The sequence below is a fragment of the Propithecus coquereli genome, unplaced genomic scaffold (assembly GCF_000956105.1).
Source record: "Propithecus coquereli isolate 6110/MARCELLA unplaced genomic scaffold, Pcoq_1.0 Scaffold536, whole genome shotgun sequence".
In the NCBI taxonomy this organism is placed as follows: Eukaryota; Metazoa; Chordata; class Mammalia; order Primates; family Indriidae; genus Propithecus; species Propithecus coquereli.
Genome location: NW_012151241.1, coordinates 1531810 through 1549014, shown reverse-complemented (window position 1 = coordinate 1549014; position 17205 = coordinate 1531810). Strand labels below are relative to the sequence as shown.

General features: G+C 54.6%; 1 protein-coding gene across 1 annotated transcript; it reads left to right on the top strand.

Moving 5' to 3' along the window:
* Nucleotides 1-16450, top strand: ANKRD13B (ankyrin repeat domain 13B). The gene is made up of 15 exons (XM_012657302.1): nt 1-114; nt 10855-10990; nt 11102-11226; nt 11312-11357; nt 11938-12081; nt 12173-12362; nt 12442-12508; nt 13469-13550; nt 14348-14412; nt 14641-14771; nt 14884-15041; nt 15160-15312; nt 15422-15585; nt 15670-15746; nt 16222-16450. The coding sequence occupies exons 1-15, from the start codon at nt 1-3 to the stop codon at nt 16448-16450; spliced, it is 1881 nt and encodes a 626-aa protein (XP_012512756.1).
* Nucleotides 16451-17205: the final 755 nt, after the last annotated feature.

Below are 17205 nucleotides of genomic sequence, written 5' to 3'. Positions count from 1 at the left end.
ATGATCCCTGCCAACGCCTCCGCCAGGAAGGGGCCCGAGGGCAAGTACCCGCTGCACTACCTCGTGTGGCACAACCGCCACCGCGAGCTGGAGAAAGAGGTCCGCGCCGGCCAGGTGAGAGCGCCGTCGGGGCGCCGCGGGGACCCCACGGCCGGGCACGCCCGTCCGGCGTGGGGAGGGGGCGCGGCGCGGGTTGTCCCGCCTCCCCGGCGAGTTTGCAGCGCTTCTTTGTTTGCAGCCGTGGCTTTTGTGTTTGTTGACCGAGAGAGGGTGATGGGAGCGGCCCGTGCCCGCTCCCCTCCGGCCGGGACCCGCGGGCCGCACGTGTTTCGGACCCTCCCAGATTGGGGTAGGGGACACTGTGGTCTTCTTCCGCCGGGGCAGTGACGGCTGCAGGGAGGGGCCGCAGGCTCGGTCCGTGTTCCATGTGGTGGGAGAGTCCGTCCCACACAGTTGAGCGGCGATACCTCCCGCGTGAGGGGGCGGAGGTGGGGAAGGCCTGCGTGGGGAGGAGGCCACAGGTCAAGGATCAGAGAATAGGCTGTGTGACACTCCCAAGCATCCCAGCCCCACCCAGTGCCCTCTCCCCTCCTGGTGAGCGCTTTCTGTTTTTGCTCAGACTGGGCAGTGCCCCTGGATCCCTCAGACCCCAGCCCCGCTCAGGAAGGGGGAGCAGAGAAAGACCCTCTTGGAGAGGCCCCAAGCAAGGGCCTTGTCCAAGTGCTGAAAGGCGCTCTCTTGCCCTCTGGGGCTGGGGCCTGGCTTCAAGGCGCTGAGGAAGCTCGTGGCCACTGGCCACAGACATGGCTTGAGGTTCTGCGTGCCGAGTGGGCTCCTGGTTTCTGCTGGTCAGGGAGGTTGGGTGGATCAGTCAGCTTGGGGCTGGGCAGTGGCCTCCAAGAAAACAGGGGAAGGGGTGGAGTCTCCTGGCCATTCTTTGGGACACAAGTCAGTTTCCAGTTCTGCCCTTGGCACCCAGGCCACAGGTAGGCACTCATGGCACAGATGACCCACCCTCCAGGGTGGGCAACAGGAGCCAGAGCTGGGCCCAGTCTGCCTTGGGTCGCCTGGGGTTGGGACCTCCAGACTTGGCCTGGGTCTGAGATCTTGGGGCCATGGGCTGGAAGAGGTTAGCTCAGGACTAGCCCCCTGTGTGGTGGGTGTACCTTCTGAGGGCTCCTTCCTGAGTTGCAGGAAGTTCAGTCTGAGGAGCTGTCCCATTGCCAAGGGAGGAGTGGAGGTGGAGGGCAGGACATCAGACGCTGGGCAAGGTGAGGGTCAGGATGTGTCTCTGAAGTTCACCACTAAGCCCCCAAGCCTGTGCATCGGCCACCTCTGCACACAGGTCCCAGGAAATATTGAGGTGACCTGTCTGCAAGCCTCTGGGCCAATCTGGGTATCCACTTCCTTTCTACCTTTGCTTATGTTAGGATTCTTCAAGTTTCTTCTCAGACCATGCATGCCTCTGTTTATCTGCCATAAAGGAAGTGGCTTGCAGTGAGGAGAGGCCTGGTGAAGGGAGTGAGGTCACAGGGCCCTGGGGCAACAAAGATGAATAAACAAGGCACCAGCCCCTGCCCTCAAGGAGACTCTGTTCTGGTGATGCACGTGTGAGCAGGGAATTCTAGTGCGACGTGCACAGTGCTAAGACTCGAACAGTCCAGTCTCTTTGGGCCCTTCTCTGCTTTTCTCCCCTGAGGCAAAAGAAGACAAGATTCTGGCAGAGGTTGCAGCAGGAAGGATTGAAGCCTGATCTGAGAGGAACTTCCCAAAGGTCCAAGGATTGTTAGGCAGAAGGCTAAACCTCAGAATGCCTGAGTATCACTCCCTTGACTGAGGGTGGGCGGTTCTTTTCCTGCAGAGACTGGAAAGAGGCAAAATGCCCTGGAAGAAAAGACTTTTTCATCTAGGCATTTCTGCTGATAGTCCTAAAGTCAGCAGCCATCTTGCTGGGGTAGGGTTGGGGTGGCGAGCCCTGGGGCTGCTGCAGGTAGCAGGAGTTTGGGGCTGCTGTGTATGTTCCTCTTCCCCTTCCCTCAGGCTGCCACAGAAACCAGGTACCAGCTTCACCCCATCCCTGCCCTGGTGAGTTAATGTCTCCTTGAAATGGACACCGCCTGCCCTGGATCCAGGCCAGGGGGAATATAGGGCACCGGTTGAAGTTAACCCTTGTTCAGCCACAAAGGAGCCAGACCAGTCCTCTTCTTCCCTGAGGGAGGCCAAGAAGGGGAATGCCAATCAGTGTGGGTGGGGGCGGCCCCTGGTGTACCCCATCTCCAGGACTGACCCAGCGTGAGGCTGGCGTCAGATGTGCTCTGCTACTCCTCAGGGCATTAAGCTGTTTCCTGCAGGGGGACTGACCTGGGGGCAGCCACCTAACATCTTGATGAAAGCCCTGTAGGACCCTGGCATCCCAGCTGGGGGTCGCTGACCGCTGGTCCTCCTGGCACCAGCCGCCACAGAAGACAGCCAGGTTTTGCTCAGGCACTCAGCGGCTGGGCTTCCCTGGTCTCGCTTAGGCAGAGCTGCCTCTTCTTCACTCCTGCAAAGCCCCGCAGAGGCCCTCCCGTGGGCAGGCTTGGCAGTGCCGCCTGGCTGAGGAGGGGGATAGCATGGCAGCATACAGCGCAGGTTAATGGGCTTTGCCCAGCCCCTTAATAGCTCTTCTGGGGGCTGGAAGCAGGGATTGGTGACTAGGTAGGAGGTGCTTGGGTGAAGGGAAGGGACTGAGACCACCCCTAGCTGGCACCCAGCAGTACTGTGGTTGCTGGTGCCCTGCTTGCTACCATACACCTACCTTGCCAGGTTGGGGGGTGGGGACGAAGGGTTGTAAGCCAGAGGATGTGCCAGTTCCCCCTTTCCTGGCACAGCCTGAGATTGGCACAGCCAGCTGGGCACAGCCCTGGCTCTAGAATCACGAGTCCCTGGTGTTCCCTGGGGGTAGGGGAGCGGGGGTGAGACTGCACAGCTCTCCGTGGGAGGGCACAGGTGTAGGGAGGGCTCGGGGAACCAGATTCTTCCCCTGGCAACGGCAACCCTGAAGGGGGCAGACTGTGGTCCCAGGGAAACATTTTCTTTCTTCCTGGGGCTGCCTCCACCGTGGTCCTCCTTCCTGCCTTCCCTATTAATTCTTCTACCTAGAGGCAGGCGAGATGGGGTTGTGGATGCTCAGGGAGTACCTGTGACCCACCCCAGCAAAGTGGGCAGTCCTGGGTGTGGGGCACCACAACTGGTAAGCTAGGAAGCTCAGGAGAGCGAGCCACAAACCCCAGAAACCAAAAATCAATGTGTTCTGGGACAAGGGGGAGGGGCTGCACGGGGCAGGATTGGGGGGTGAGGTGGAGGGGGAAGGCAGAGGGTGCTGCCCTCGTCCACCCATAGCTGCCCACTCAGCTGGAGGAAGAATCCTGTGTCCCTCCCCTCGAGTGAGCTCAGGCATACCCGTCCCTGTGCCCCAGGTTGGAGAGCTGGAAGCAGTGACCAAGCAGCTGTCTTCCCTGGGGCTGGGGCGGGGCAGAGCAGGCAAAGCCCCCCGCAGTGCTGGGCCCCTCGCCCTCCCTGTCCAGCACCCATGTTCAGTCTATAGGTTTGGTGTGTGCTGATAAGATTTCACTTAACAAAAGGATTCTGCCAATGCTGAAGGAGTTTGAAAAGAGCCCTGCTCACGCATGTGGGTGTGAGGGGTGTTCATGTGCAAATGTGCTGGCAGTGAACACGTGTGTTACACTCCAGGCGACTCCTGCAGAGCCAGAGGGCAGCTCGCTGTGCCCAGGGAGCCCCAGCTTTCCTGCGGCTGAGGCCTGCTCGGGTGAGGCTTCTCCATTCCCTTGGTGGGGAGGGCTGGTGTTGGTTTCATGGGAAACCTTTTCATTCCAGCAATTAAATGCTGTAGGCCTTTGCTGGGGAGACTAATGAATTTTCCCACCTGGGCACAGGGCAAGGTGCCGCTTGCGCTGCAGGTCTTGCTCTGGGCAGGTGGGGAGAGCTGATTTGGGGCTTGGCTGGGTATACAGGGGTCCACATTGGCCCTGGAAACGGGAGTGCCCTGGGGAGAGCTCCTGAGGAGTGAGGGTGGGGAGAGGCACCCCACTTGGCAAGGCAGTGCCAGCCTCTCTCTGGAGCCTGGAGCTGAGGCGCCTGAGGGGGCAGGTGGGAGGCAGCACCTGGAGCCCTGAGGGTGGGTGGTGTGCCCTGCCAGCTCCCTGGGGCCTTGTTAGCAGCAGCAGCATCTGGGGCAGGGCTGGGGGAGGCCCAGGCTCAGCTGCAGCCCCAAGGGAAGGCCTCCCCAACTTCCCCAGCCAACTCAGGGTCTGTGGCTCCTCCAGCACGCCCACCCAGGGCCCAGGACCCCATCCAGGGTGCGACCCCAGGGGCCCAGCCCAACCCATGATAGGCAAAGAGTAAATCATGCCACCCTCCCACCCCCACTCCAGAAAGCCAGTGCAGAGGGGCAGCAAGGGACGCCTCACATTTCCCAGCCACCACTCAGAGGTCAAGGGGGAATAGGCACACTTTTTTTTGAGGCTCCTAGTGTATTTAAAAATGAAGAAATGCCAACGCAGGGTTATAAAAATTATATAAATAATTCTGAATTATTTAAAATGTTTTATTTTTGACAAAGAGGTTCATCCTTGTGCTTTAAAATATTTAACTGGTGCTAGAAGGTGTCTAATGAAAAGCAGTGTTCCTCGCTCCGCCGCTGCTGCCTCCCCAGGGACGACCACTTGAACACTTGGGCTCTTTCTTCTGTTATGCCTCCACAATTATAAACAGTCTATTTCTGCAACTATTTCTTGGTTTGTATGTTTTACACTTCATTCCCTTCCCCTCCTCATGGCCCCTCAATACAGACCTCCATGCATTTGCTTAAGAAATATTTAGAAGTGCCAGTTATGTGCCAGGGGCTGGGGACCCGCTGTGGGGCTTACCTCTAGGTGAGGGAGACGATGAGAAAATAAACAAGCAACTAAGTGTTGGGAAAGAACCGAAGCAGGATAAGGGGCCATAGATAGATCAATAGCAGCTGTCATCTCAGATGAGTTGTCAGGCAGGCTTTTCTAAGGAGGTGACATTTGAGCAGCAACCTCAAGGAAGGGAGGGAGAGAGCTCTGCAGCTCAGGGGATCCCTGGGAAGATGGTTCCAGGGAAGGCGGGTGGCAGGAGTGGAGGGGAGGAGGGAGAGCAAATGAGTGCAGGGGAGGTCCACAGCCCTGGGATTCTATGCTAAATACCACGGGAAACTACTGGAAGGCTTTGAGCTAAAGAGCGTCAGTGACATTTCACAGGGTGATGTTAGCTGGCCTGGAAAACAGACCTCAGGGGCCAACAGAGGAGCAAAGACAGTGAGGGGGCTACGAGGCCACCAGGTGGAACATGGGGTGGATGCGACCAGGATGGCAGCTTGAAGGTGCTGAAAACTGAGAGGACACTACGTCTGTTTTGAAGGCAGAACCTACAGGTTTTGCTGATGGATTAGATGTGGAGGGTGAGGGACAGAGAAGAAGGAAGACAGTTCCAAAGTGTTTTGTTTTTTCCCTCACCTGACAGCGGAGTCCATCGAAGTACTGCTTATTGTGATGGGCGAGCTGGGGCAGGTGCAGCTCGCTGTCAGGGAATGGAGAAAGCGTGGGAAAGTGGGAAGACAGCCACTCCTGCAATGAGGGCAAGAGAAAGAGCAGGAGATGTCACGGGAGGCCAGGATGTCCCATTTTGTTTCATGAATTCAATGATCTTTTCATATTTTCCTGAGGATGTAAATTACTGTTTTCCCCAAAGTAGTTTTCTTTTATTCCCTGCATTGACAGAGTTTCCTCTGGGTTTTTAGCATCGATCTGTATATTTTGGTTTATTTCATATTGGAAGTTTCCCTCAAGTGTCCAGTCTCTGTCGGCTGTTGGGGCGTGGTCCAGAGTGGGGGTGTGGAGCTTGCTGGTGTGTGGGTGCTGCTGTAAAAGGACTGGGTGGCGAGGTGGCCTGCACTTGCAGGACCTCCAGACGCCTGTACGCAGAGGTCTTTGGGGCCTTTAGTTTCTCCAAGGAAGAATTCTTCAGTCTCCTGCTCGGGTGGGCTGGGCTGGTGGTGTTGCAGTCTGGCTGCCAGTGGTTCAGGATCCAGGCAGGGAAGGGGCTGAGGTTTCACTGGTCACCAGTTTTCAGCCCCACGACCTCATCCTCTGCCGTGGCCAGTGTCCCCGAATCCAGCACATCTCATGGTCAGTCGCTGTAGAGAACAACCCCTGGTGTCCTGTGGTGAGTAAGGGGGAGGCATCTCCCACCTTTGCAAGGTTGGGGAGGGGACCAGGGTGTTCTCAATTGTAACCAGCCCCCTTGTATTCAGCTCTGAGCCTACCCCCACCTCTGCTGTTCCCAGTGCCTGCAGGTTCTGAAATTTTCAGGGGTGCTGGGGGTGACCTGGCTTGCTATTTATGGGGTATCCCCTCTGTGACTGCTGGGGTTCTAAATTTCTCTGTTCCCCTAAGTCAGCTGTGGTGCCCCAGCCACTTTTCATGTTCTAAAGTTGTGTTGAGATTTCTCATTTGCTGACACCTCGTCTCTATATTCTTGTGGGTTTTAAATATTTTATTGACATTCTTATACTTACAAATTTAACATTTTTGGCATTCTTCATTCCTTTGTATAGATCCAAGTTTCCATCTGGTATCATTTTCTTTCCACCTGAAGAACTCCCTTTAACATTTCCTGCACATCTTCTGGCGATAAATTGTCCCAGCATTAGTTTGTCTGCTAAAGCCTTTATTTCCTCTTCATTTTTGAATAATTTTTTCCACTGGATATAGAATTCTATGTTGATACCAGTCATGTTGGATTAGAGAAAAAAAAATCTAAATTGAAAGTTTTTTTTTTCTCCCAGTACTATGAAGACTGTCTTATTATCTTCTGGCTTGCATAGTTTTTTTTTTTTTTTTTTTTTTTCAGAGTCTCACTGTGTTGCCTGGGCTAGAGTGCTGTGGCACCATCTTAGCTCACAGCAACCTCAAACCTGGGCTCAAGCGATCCTCCTGCCTCAGCCTCCCGAGTAGCTGGAACTACAGGCATGTGCCACCATGCCCGGATAGTTTTTTCGATATATTTTTAGTTGTCCAATTAACTTCTTTCTATTTTTAGTAGAGACGGGGTCTTGCTCTTGCTCAGGCTGGTTTCGAACTCCTGAGCTCAAACAATCTGCCCGCCTCGGCCTCCCAGAGAGCTAGGATTACAGGCGTGAGCCACCGCGCCCGGCCATGGCTTGCATAGTTTTGATAAGTATGTAGTAGTTCCTAAACATAATGGGAAATAGCATTTCTTCAGTGTTTTTTGGTTTCGTTTTATTTATTTATTTATTTTTTGACAGAGTCTTACTGTGTTGCCCGGGCTAGAGTGAGTGCTGTGGCGTCAGCCTAGCTCACAGCAACCTCAAACTCCTGGGCTCAAGCGATCCTTCTGCCTCAGCCTCCTGAGTAGCTGGGACTACAGGCATGCGCCACCATGCCTGGCTAATTTTTTTCATATATTTTTAGTTGTCTGATTAATTTCTTTCTATTTTTAGTAGAGACAGGGTCTCCCTCTTGCTAAGGCTGGTTTGGAACTCCTGAGCTCAAACAATCCGCCTGCCTCGGCCTCCCAGAGTGCTAGGATTACAGGCGTGAGCCACCGCACCCGGCCTCGGTTTTGTTTTATTTTTTGAGACGGGGTCTCGCTCTGTCACCCAGGCTAGAGAGTGGCACGATCATAGCTCACTGCAGCCTCACACTCCTGGGCTCAAGCCATCCTCCTGCCCCAACCTTTGGAGACTACAGGTGTGTGCCATCATGCCTGGCTAATTTTTTAATTTTTTGTAGAAACGGGGTCTTGCTATGTTGCCCAGCCTCGTCTTGAACTCCTGGCCTCAGGCAATCCTCCTGCCTCAGCATCCCAAAGTGCTGGGATTACAGGTGTGAGCCACTGTGCCTGGCTGAGTCTCATTGCTTTGAATGCTTTTGAGATTTTCTTGTTATCACTGGCTTGCTGCGTTTAATTATGATGGGCCTTCATGTAATTTCCTTTGTGTTTGTCTTGCTTGGCGTTCATGGATCTTGGTTCTGTGCGTTTATCACTGTATTAGTTTTCACAGCAAATTACCACAAATTGGGTGGGTTAAACCAACAAACATTTATTCTCTCACTATTCTAGAAGCCAAAAGTCCAAACTCAAGGTGTTGGCAGGGTGGCAGTGCCCCCAAAGGCTCCAGGGAAGAGTCCTTCCTTGGCTCTTCCAGCTTCTGCTGGCTCCAGGCATTCCTCGGCCTCCCCTGCATCACTGCAGCCTTGGCCTCCATCTTCATGTGGCCTGCTCCTCTCTGTGTGTCTCATAAAGACCCACCTAGACAATCTAGGATGATCTCATCTTGAGATCCTTGACTTAATTAGATCTGCAAAGACCCTTTTTCCAAATAAGGTCACATTTCCAGGTTCCAAGGGTTAGGATGTGATGTGGACGTATTTTCGGGGTGGGGGAGTACCAGCATACCACTATGTAGTTTTTATCAAATCTGGAAAATTTTTTGCCACTGTTTCTTTAAATTGGTCTTGTTTTCCCTACTACTACTATTTTTTCTTTTTCTTTTCTTTTTTTTTTTTTGAGTTTTGAGACCGAGTCTCCCTCTGCCGCCCCGGTTAGAGTGCAGTGGCGTCATCATAGTTCACTGCAACTTCAAACTCCTGGGCTCAAGCGATCCTCCTGCCTCAGCTTCCTGAGTAGCTGGGACTACAGGCGCGTGCCACCACACTCAGCTCATTTTTAAAGTTTTTTGTAGAGATGGGGGGGTCTTGCTATGTTGCCCAGGCTGGTGTAGAAATCCTGGCCTCAATTGATCCTCCTGCCTTGGCCTCCCAGAGTGCTGGGATTGCAGGAATGAACCACCATACCTGGCCTCCTCTACTTTTTTATCTTATCCTCTGGGACTCCAATTACACATATATTAGTATGCTTGATAGCATCTTACAGATTACTGAGGCTCTTTGACTCTTTTCTCAAGACTCTTTTTCTCCTCTTTGCTTCGGTTTGGAGTTCTATTGCTATGTTTTCAGATTCACCATTTTTTTTATTCTGTAATGTCTAACCTTTTGTTAATTTCATTCAATGAATTTTTCATTTCAGATATTGTACTTGTTACCTTTATATGCTCGATTAGGTTCTTTTTTATATCTCCCATTTTATTCCTCAGAAACATCTTGCTCATGTTTTTCTTTAAACTCTCAAGTATATTGAGCCATCCATCATCTTTATAATTTCTGAGTCTTGTTTCTATTAAATTATTTTTCTCCTTATTATGGATCACATTATCCTACTTCTCAGCATACCTGATAATTTTTAGCTGGATATTGGAAATCTTATGATGCTAAGCATCTGGATTTTGTTATCTTCCTTTAAAGAATATTAGGCTTTGTTCTGGCAGATGATGAAAATTACTTGCAAAGCATTTTGAGCTTTTTGAGGCTAATCTTTAATCTGTCAGGATGGGTCTAGGTGAGCCTTTTCTCCAGGGATAGTTTAGCCCTACTACTAAGGCATTAACTCTTCTGGGATCTCTGTGGAATATGTTGGGTGATCAAAAAAAAAAACTCTCCACTTTAGCAGGTTGAAGCTTAAATGCCTTTCTGCCCTTGGTGAACTTTGAGAGTTTATCAGTTTATTGCTCCTTTTTGCATGGTCTTGTTGAGTTTCTCTACATGCATGTGAAGTTTAGAATTCAGCAAAGACTCAAAGGAACCCTTATACAGATTTCTGGAGGTTTTTTTATTTTATTTTATTTTTGTTTGTTTTAAATAGTTCACTCCTTTCCAGAACTCTTCCGTGCAACTTCTAGTTACCTCAGCCTCTCTGAATTCCTGTCTCTGTCTTCTCAACTCAGGGAGACCACCATGTTCTGCTGGGACTTCCCCTCCTTGAACCTCAGTCTAGAGTGTTCCTCCAGGCAGAAATCCAGGGAGGTTATCAGACTCACCTTGGTTGTGTTCAGGGATCACAGTTCTGGACTACCAGTTGCCTAATGTCTGAAAACAACTAATTCATGTATTTTGAAACAATAGTTTTCTCATTGTTTAATGTGGGAGAGTAATTTCATTTATCTTATGGTTGAAGTAGAAGCCTTTTACTGGCATTTTCATCGTTTTGACAAGGAGAGGAAGAGTTACATGCATGTGGTCAGTTCACTATTTAACTAGAAGTCCTAGACTCCTGAAATATATTTAAATATTTATGTTTAACAAACATATTCTTTTATTACACAACAAAAATCTCATGCAGTGTAATCATGCTATTCACAAAATAATAATGGGATTTATTCAAAACATTAGTGCATAGTATCCCACAGGCACAGGACATGGCTGTGAAGCTGTACAATGAACATGTTCTTTCATTCCTACCAGTGTATTACTGCAACTGTTTGCTAAACCTCACTCAGTGACAATGTCAATGATCTAAATCGGTAGCCTTTCCTAAAGGTGGTCTGGGACCCCCTAAGATAGGTCTGGTCTCAGGTACCCTCCTTGGCCGGCAGCCTTTCTGAAACACCCTCCAGTCCCAGGCTTACTCTTCCCAGACTGCCAACTGGGCCTTGGAGCAGGGAACCCAGCCAGGGGACCTGGGTGGACAGGAAGGGAGGAAGCCCCTCCCTCTCCCAGAGTTACTTTCTGCTCTGTCTCCTAAGCCTCTTTCCACCCTCCTGCCCCAGCTCATTGTGTCTGTCTTTTCCAACACCTTGGGAGGTGGGCAAGGTAGGTCAACCAGGCAGGGGTTGCTGCCTGCTTACAGGCTGTTGGCTCAGGTGGGCTACCCTGGAAGTGACCAGGGCTATATCTTCAACTCCTTCTCCAGGTGGACATTGAGCAGCTGGATCCTCGTGGTCGGACTCCCCTGCATCTGGCTACCACTCTGGGGCACCTCGAGTGTGCCCGTGTGCTCCTGGCACACGGCGCAGACGTGGGCAGGGAGAATCGCAGTGGCTGGACAGGTGGGCACCCCCGCTCACCCTGGCCCCACAGCCAGGGTCTCCCTGGCCTCACAGATTCACCTCTGGTTGGCTGAAGGGTCCTGCCCTGTGACATTGCCTCCCCCTCCCCAGTGCTTCAGGAGGCTGTGAGTACCCGGGACCTGGAGCTGGTGCAGCTGGTCCTGCGGTACCGGGACTACCAGCGGGTGGTGAAGCGGCTGGCGGGCATCCCGGTGCTCCTGGAGAAGCTGCGCAAGGTGAGGCCCAGCCTCTCTGCCTCCCTGCCGGGTCCTTGGGCCCGTGTCCAGTGCAGGCTCAGCCTCTCTCTTCTTTCCCTTCCAGGCCCAGGACTTCTATGTGGAGATGAAATGGGAGTTCACTAGCTGGGGTAAGGGGCTGCAGGTTCCCCTCTGGGCACTCACGGTCTGCTGCCTGGAGCTCTCTTCCCGTACCTCTTCCCATGGCTGGGCTCAGTGCCACCTCCTAGCTAGGCCTTTCCAGGCTGCCCCAGACACCTTCTCGATCCCATTGTTATTTTCTTCACTCTAATGGCTTGCTTATGTTAATGTATTACCCGTCGCCCCTTGCTAGAAGGTAAGCTCCAGGAGGGCAGGGTCCTGTCTTGTTCAATGTTGTATTCCCAGTGACCGGAATAGTGCCCGGCATGCAGTAGGTGCTCAATAAATATTTGTTGAAAGAATGGATGAAAGATTGAGTGAATGAATTAACAAATGGTGGGTGCCAGGGACTTCGTGGTGCCTGGGATACGCCTGTCCTGACCTTGGGTTGCTCGCATCTGAGCGAGTGTGGTCCACGGCGGCAGGGGAGGGCTTTGAGGAGGGGCTGCCCTCTCGCCAGTTCCCTCACCCTTTCCTGGCCATACTGAGCCCACCCCCCCCATCCCTGAGCTGGCCCAGACTGGGTGGCCAGGCAAGTCAAAGCCACCTCTGACCTCCACTTCCACCCAGTGCCCCTGGTGTCCAAGATCTGCCCTAGCGACACCTACAAAGTGTGGAAGAGCGGGCAGAACCTGAGGGTAGACACCACGCTCCTGGGCTTTGATCACATGACCTGGCAGCGAGGGAACCGCAGCTTCGTCTTCAGGGGCCAAGGTCAGGCAGGCAGGAGGTGGGGCAGGGTGGGGAGGACAGAAGGCAGCTTCACACCAACCCTGACGTCCCTGTGCTATTCCGTGGCTGGTAGACACAAGCGCTGTGGTCATGGAGATTGACCACGACCGCCGGGTGGTGTACACAGAGACCCTGGCACTGGCCGGACAGGACCGCGAGCTGCTGTTGGCTGCCGCCCAGCCCACCGAGGAGCAGGTGCTGAGCCGTCTCACTGCGCCTGTTGTCACCACGCAGCTCGACACCAAGAACATCTCCTTCGAGAGGTTGGTGGCCGTGGCCTTGGTCAGCCTGGAGCCAGCCTGGTGGGGTGTCTGCCTTACCTGGACCACTCTACTTCCCCAGGAACAAGACTGGCATCCTGGGCTGGCGCAGCGAGAAGACCGAGATGGTGAATGGGTATGAAGCTAAGGTGAGGCCACAGCTCTGGGCGCCAGACACGGCCACACTCTTGACTACAGCAGGCTGGGCGGGGGTTTCCTGACCGCCCTTCCCCACCTTTGGGGGTGCAGAAGCAATGCAGCGTGGAGGGAAGGGCATTAGCCTAACAGCCGATGAGAACGGCATCTATTGAGCACCAACATTCAGGTTCAAGGCACTGTTTTGACATTTTATATGGATGCACGCACGCGCGCGCACACACACGTACACACGTCATTTAATCCTACAACACCCCTTTCAGGTAGGTGCTTTCTGTTATTTTTCCCATTTTACATATGTTTATTGAGTCCTTTCCATGGTGTCCCTACTCTTCACAACAATTCCATGAAGTAGAGATTATTGTACCAATTTATGATAAGGAAATAGAGGCTTGCAATGGTCATATGACCTGTACAGCTGTAAGTGGCAGAGCTGATGTTCACATCCTGGCTGCCTACTCCAAAGCCAGGCCCTTACCCTGGAAAGACTCTGTCTGCCACTCTGGGAGCCCAGTGTTGCCCAGCACTTGGTGCTGTTGATGGAAGAAGGAACTAACAGACACTATAAAGTTCTGTATACGATGTCTCCTCCTGAAAGCTCTACAGGCTGGGTTAAAGGCCGACCAGCGCATGCATCCTGCTCAGTTATAACTGTCCATTTTACCGTCTCTCCAACTTGAATGTGAGCCTCAGGAGGGCAGAGATCGTGTCTGGCTTGTTTACCACTGTATCCCTGAAGCCCACCTCAATGCCTGGCACATAAAGGCTCCTCAAAAAATGTTTGTTGAATGAATAAGTGAATGAATGAATGAATGACTTCATATATTTACTTGCCCAAAGGCTGGGGGGGACTGGAGCAAAGAGCCCCTGTAGGAAGCCTTCTGAATGCCCTTGGGGGGCAGACCATGGGGGTACCAGAGGTGCCTCTGAGCCCTTTCCTCTTCTGTCCCCAGGTATATGGGGCATCCAATGTGGAGCTCATCACCCGGACACGGACAGAGCATCTTTCAGAACAGCACAAGGGCAAGGTCAAAGGTAATGAGGCAGAGATGTTTGGGGGGCAGGTGGTGTAGGAAGATTGGAAGAACCAGCTCCCACTTCACTGCCTCCTTCAGTATTACCTCTAGCATCCCAGCAAGAGCCAGGATGGTTTATTCAGGCAAATAGATTTCAATTCAAGTGCCAAGCCCTAGTGATTGCTAGTGGCTGTCTAGAGTAATAAGTTACTAAGGGCTCAATTGGGCTCAGCAGAAAGGCATACTGCAATTGATTACTATTGTCTGCATTGGACTTGGGTGGGCAGAGAAATGTCCTGTGTGCCATTTATTGGCTATTCTAGTCTAACGACATACCTTAGGTAGAAAGTCAGGGGACCCTGTCACTGATTCTGTGTGCCTGTTGATACCACACCTGACTCTCTGGGCACCAGTCACCCTGTCTGAAATGGAAGGACTTAATTCCTACCTCACAGGGGAACAAAATAAGTCATGAATATGTAAGTGCCCGAAGCAAAACATATACATACGCATGCCTACACCAAAGGGAGATATTTTACTGTCCAGTGTCACTCACCTGGAGAGTAGCACTTTTGGAAGTTTCTCCTGAGCCTTAAGCCTACCTTTTTTCTTACTATTTTAAGCTGTGCTTACAGCGGTCCTGGCCCCTGCCTCTTGGAGTCCTTCAGATGAAGGTGCCTGGGTATGTGGTGTGGGTGAGCAGCCTCCCACCCCAGGAGCCAGCCTCCTCCCTAGGTCTTGGGTGCCGTCATCTCCAATGAGGTGCCCAAGTGTGTGTGGGGCCATGGTTCCTCTGAGATGCCACCTTTCTTGTAGGCTGTAAGACGCCTCTGCAGTCCTTCCTGGGAATTGCTGAGCAGCATGGGGGCCCCCAGAATGGGGTGAGTGTGTGCCATGGGTGCCCCTAAGTGGAAGGGTGTGGATGTGGCTCAGGAGGAGGCTTGGGAGGCGTCCTGCTTAGCATGGCCTATGTGGACCTCTGTTCCACAATGCTCAAGGCCGTGTCAGCTGCACACTGGCAGGGGAACAGCTTGGGAGCCCTGTGGTACCAAATGGCTGGCTGGCATCAGGGACTGAGAAGGGCTTGGGCCCTTCCCCATGTGGTACAGACCCTGATCACGCAGACTCTGAGCCAAGCCAACCCCACTGCCATCACCGCAGAAGAATACTTCAACCCCAACTTTGAGCTTGGCAACCGTGACATGGGCCGCCCCATGGAACTGACCACCAAGACACAGAAGTGAGGCTCCCTGCTGGTGCCAGGGAGGGGTGGGCAGAGCTGGGGCTCCAGGAGATGCTGGGAGGCCTGGCTTCCTGCACCGTCCCTCACCCCTTGGGATCTGGGGGGGCAGGTTCAAGGCCAAGCTGTGGCTGTGTGAGGAGCATCCCCTGTCCCTGTGTGAGCAGGTGGCCCCCATCATTGACCTCATGGCCATCAGCAATGCGCTCTTTGCCAAGCTCCGAGATTTCATCACCCTGCGCCTGCCTCCTGGCTTCCCGGTCAAGATTGGTGAGACCCCACTGCCATTTTCCCTCAGCCCCTGGTGGGGTTTCCTTTCCGCCTCAAGGGGGCGGCGCTGAAGCATGAAGGGGCGGGTGGTGGCGCCTGATGGTTTCCTTATCCTCAGAAATCCCGATCTTCCACATCCTCAATGCTCGCATCACCTTTGGGAACCTCAATGGCTGCGACGAGCCGGTGCCATCGGTGCGAGGCAGCCCCAGCAGTGAGACCCCTTCCCCAGGCAGCGACTCCTCCAGCGTCAGCAGCTCCAGTTCCACAAGTGAGGCTCTCCACTCCCTGCCCAGCCCTGTCCCCATGCCCCACCAGGACGCTTGGCCCCTTCCTGGGTGGGACCAGCCTGTGCCTGACCCCCAGCCCCGCGCCCCCAGCCTCTTGCCGTGGCTGCGAGATCTCCCCAGCGTTGTTCGAGGCCCCTCATGGCTACAGCGTGCTGGGTGGCCAACGGGAGGCGGCAACACGCGACGACGATGACGACCTGCTGCAGTTCGCCATCCAACAGAGCCTGCTTGAGGCGGGCAGTGAGTACGACCAGGTGGGTCCCCGCGGCCGCAAGTGGGCACGGGACTGCGGCGCCGCGCCCCCTCCTCCGCTAACTGGCCCATGCCCCTCCCACCAGGTCACCATCTGGGAGGCGCTAACCAACAGCAAACCGGGCACCCACCCCATGTCCTACGAGGGTCGCCGACAGGACAGGTCAGTGTCCGCTAGGCCGGAGAAGATTTGGAGACGCCTGTATCACCCCTGCCCCCGCCTACCACACACGCACCCTGTCACACTGGGTGACGACACTGCGAGTTGAGCCTCCCCTCTTGGCTCAGAGAAACCGTGGTTCCCTCAGCAGGGACCCTACTGGTATCGGGACGGCTCCTGCCACCACCCTTTCCTGGCTCCTGGGTGGCTGGGCAGTGCTCCAGCGGCGGGCAGGGAGCAGGGATCCAGGCCTGGCGTTCAGGCCCTGCCCAGCCTTCGAGGCCTCTGAAGGAAGGGAGAACTTTGTGGGGGCTGGGATCTGCCACAGCCAGGTGGTGGCCAGGGCGGCGACGTGGGACTCATCGGCTCCACTAGAGAGTGGCGGACCTGCGCTGCCCTGGAGCCTCCACGCTGTCCCTCGGCCCCCGCTTACGGGCAGGTGCCTCGGGAGCCCTCGCCATATCTCCCCTGCCCCCAGGAGCGCCCCGCCCACGCCGCAGCGCCAGCCCGCGCCCCCGGCGTCGGTGCCCAGCCCTCGGCCTAGCCCGCGCCCAGGTCCCGGCGGCCACGTGTTCCGGAGCTACGACGAGCAGCTGCGGCTGGCCATGGAGCTGTCGGCGCAGGAGCAGGAGGAGCGGCGGCGGCGCGCGCGCCAGGAGGAGGAGGAGCTGGAGCGCATCCTGAGGCTCTCCCTGACCGAGCAGTAGCGCCCCCTGCCGGGCGCCTCGCCCACGCCACGCGGGACACTCGCCTACCCAGCTGCGGCTGAAGACTGGAGCCACCGCCTTGGGGGTGTAGCAGCGCACCAGGCACGAGACGGGGAGGGGTTCGGCACGGGCGCGGGGTACCTTTCCAGGCCAGGGCCCTGGAGGCAGCTGGCACGGCCGGTCCCCCTGCTTTGCCGTATCCCAACCCTCAACCCGCTCCCCTGGGCTTGGAGCTGTCCGAAGGTGGACCCAGGCGGTCCTGAGGGGGAAATGAATCCTTGGAGGAGCATTGTCCCCATCTCTTGCTCCTTCTGGTCGGTCCTCCTTTTTCCTTACTGATCCCACTCAAGGACACTGCCCCTGAAGACTCTGCATCTCTGCTCTTCACCCCTGGGGGGCAGCTGAGCTCCCCGCGTGCTGCGTTGCTGCTTTGTCCTGGACACAAACCAGCACGTCAAGGGCCCGGCCTCTCCCCCACCCCGGCATTTCAGCGTCAAGTGCACTTAGCGGGGTGCCCGGCTCCCCCAGCCCCCACATCCGTCCTGGGTCTCAGGGTGGTCCCAGCTTCTCCTTGGGCAGCCAGAAGTTGGAGTCCCATCTCCAAGGCATGTTTTTTTTGCGATCAGGGAGTGTGTCTAAGGTGGCCCCTTGGCCTGGGCAAGACCTGACTCCCTTATGGTGCCTTGGAGAGTCGGGGGCATATTGGGCTGGAGTAAGCACTAGACCCGATACCAGACTGGATACAAAAGGGTAGT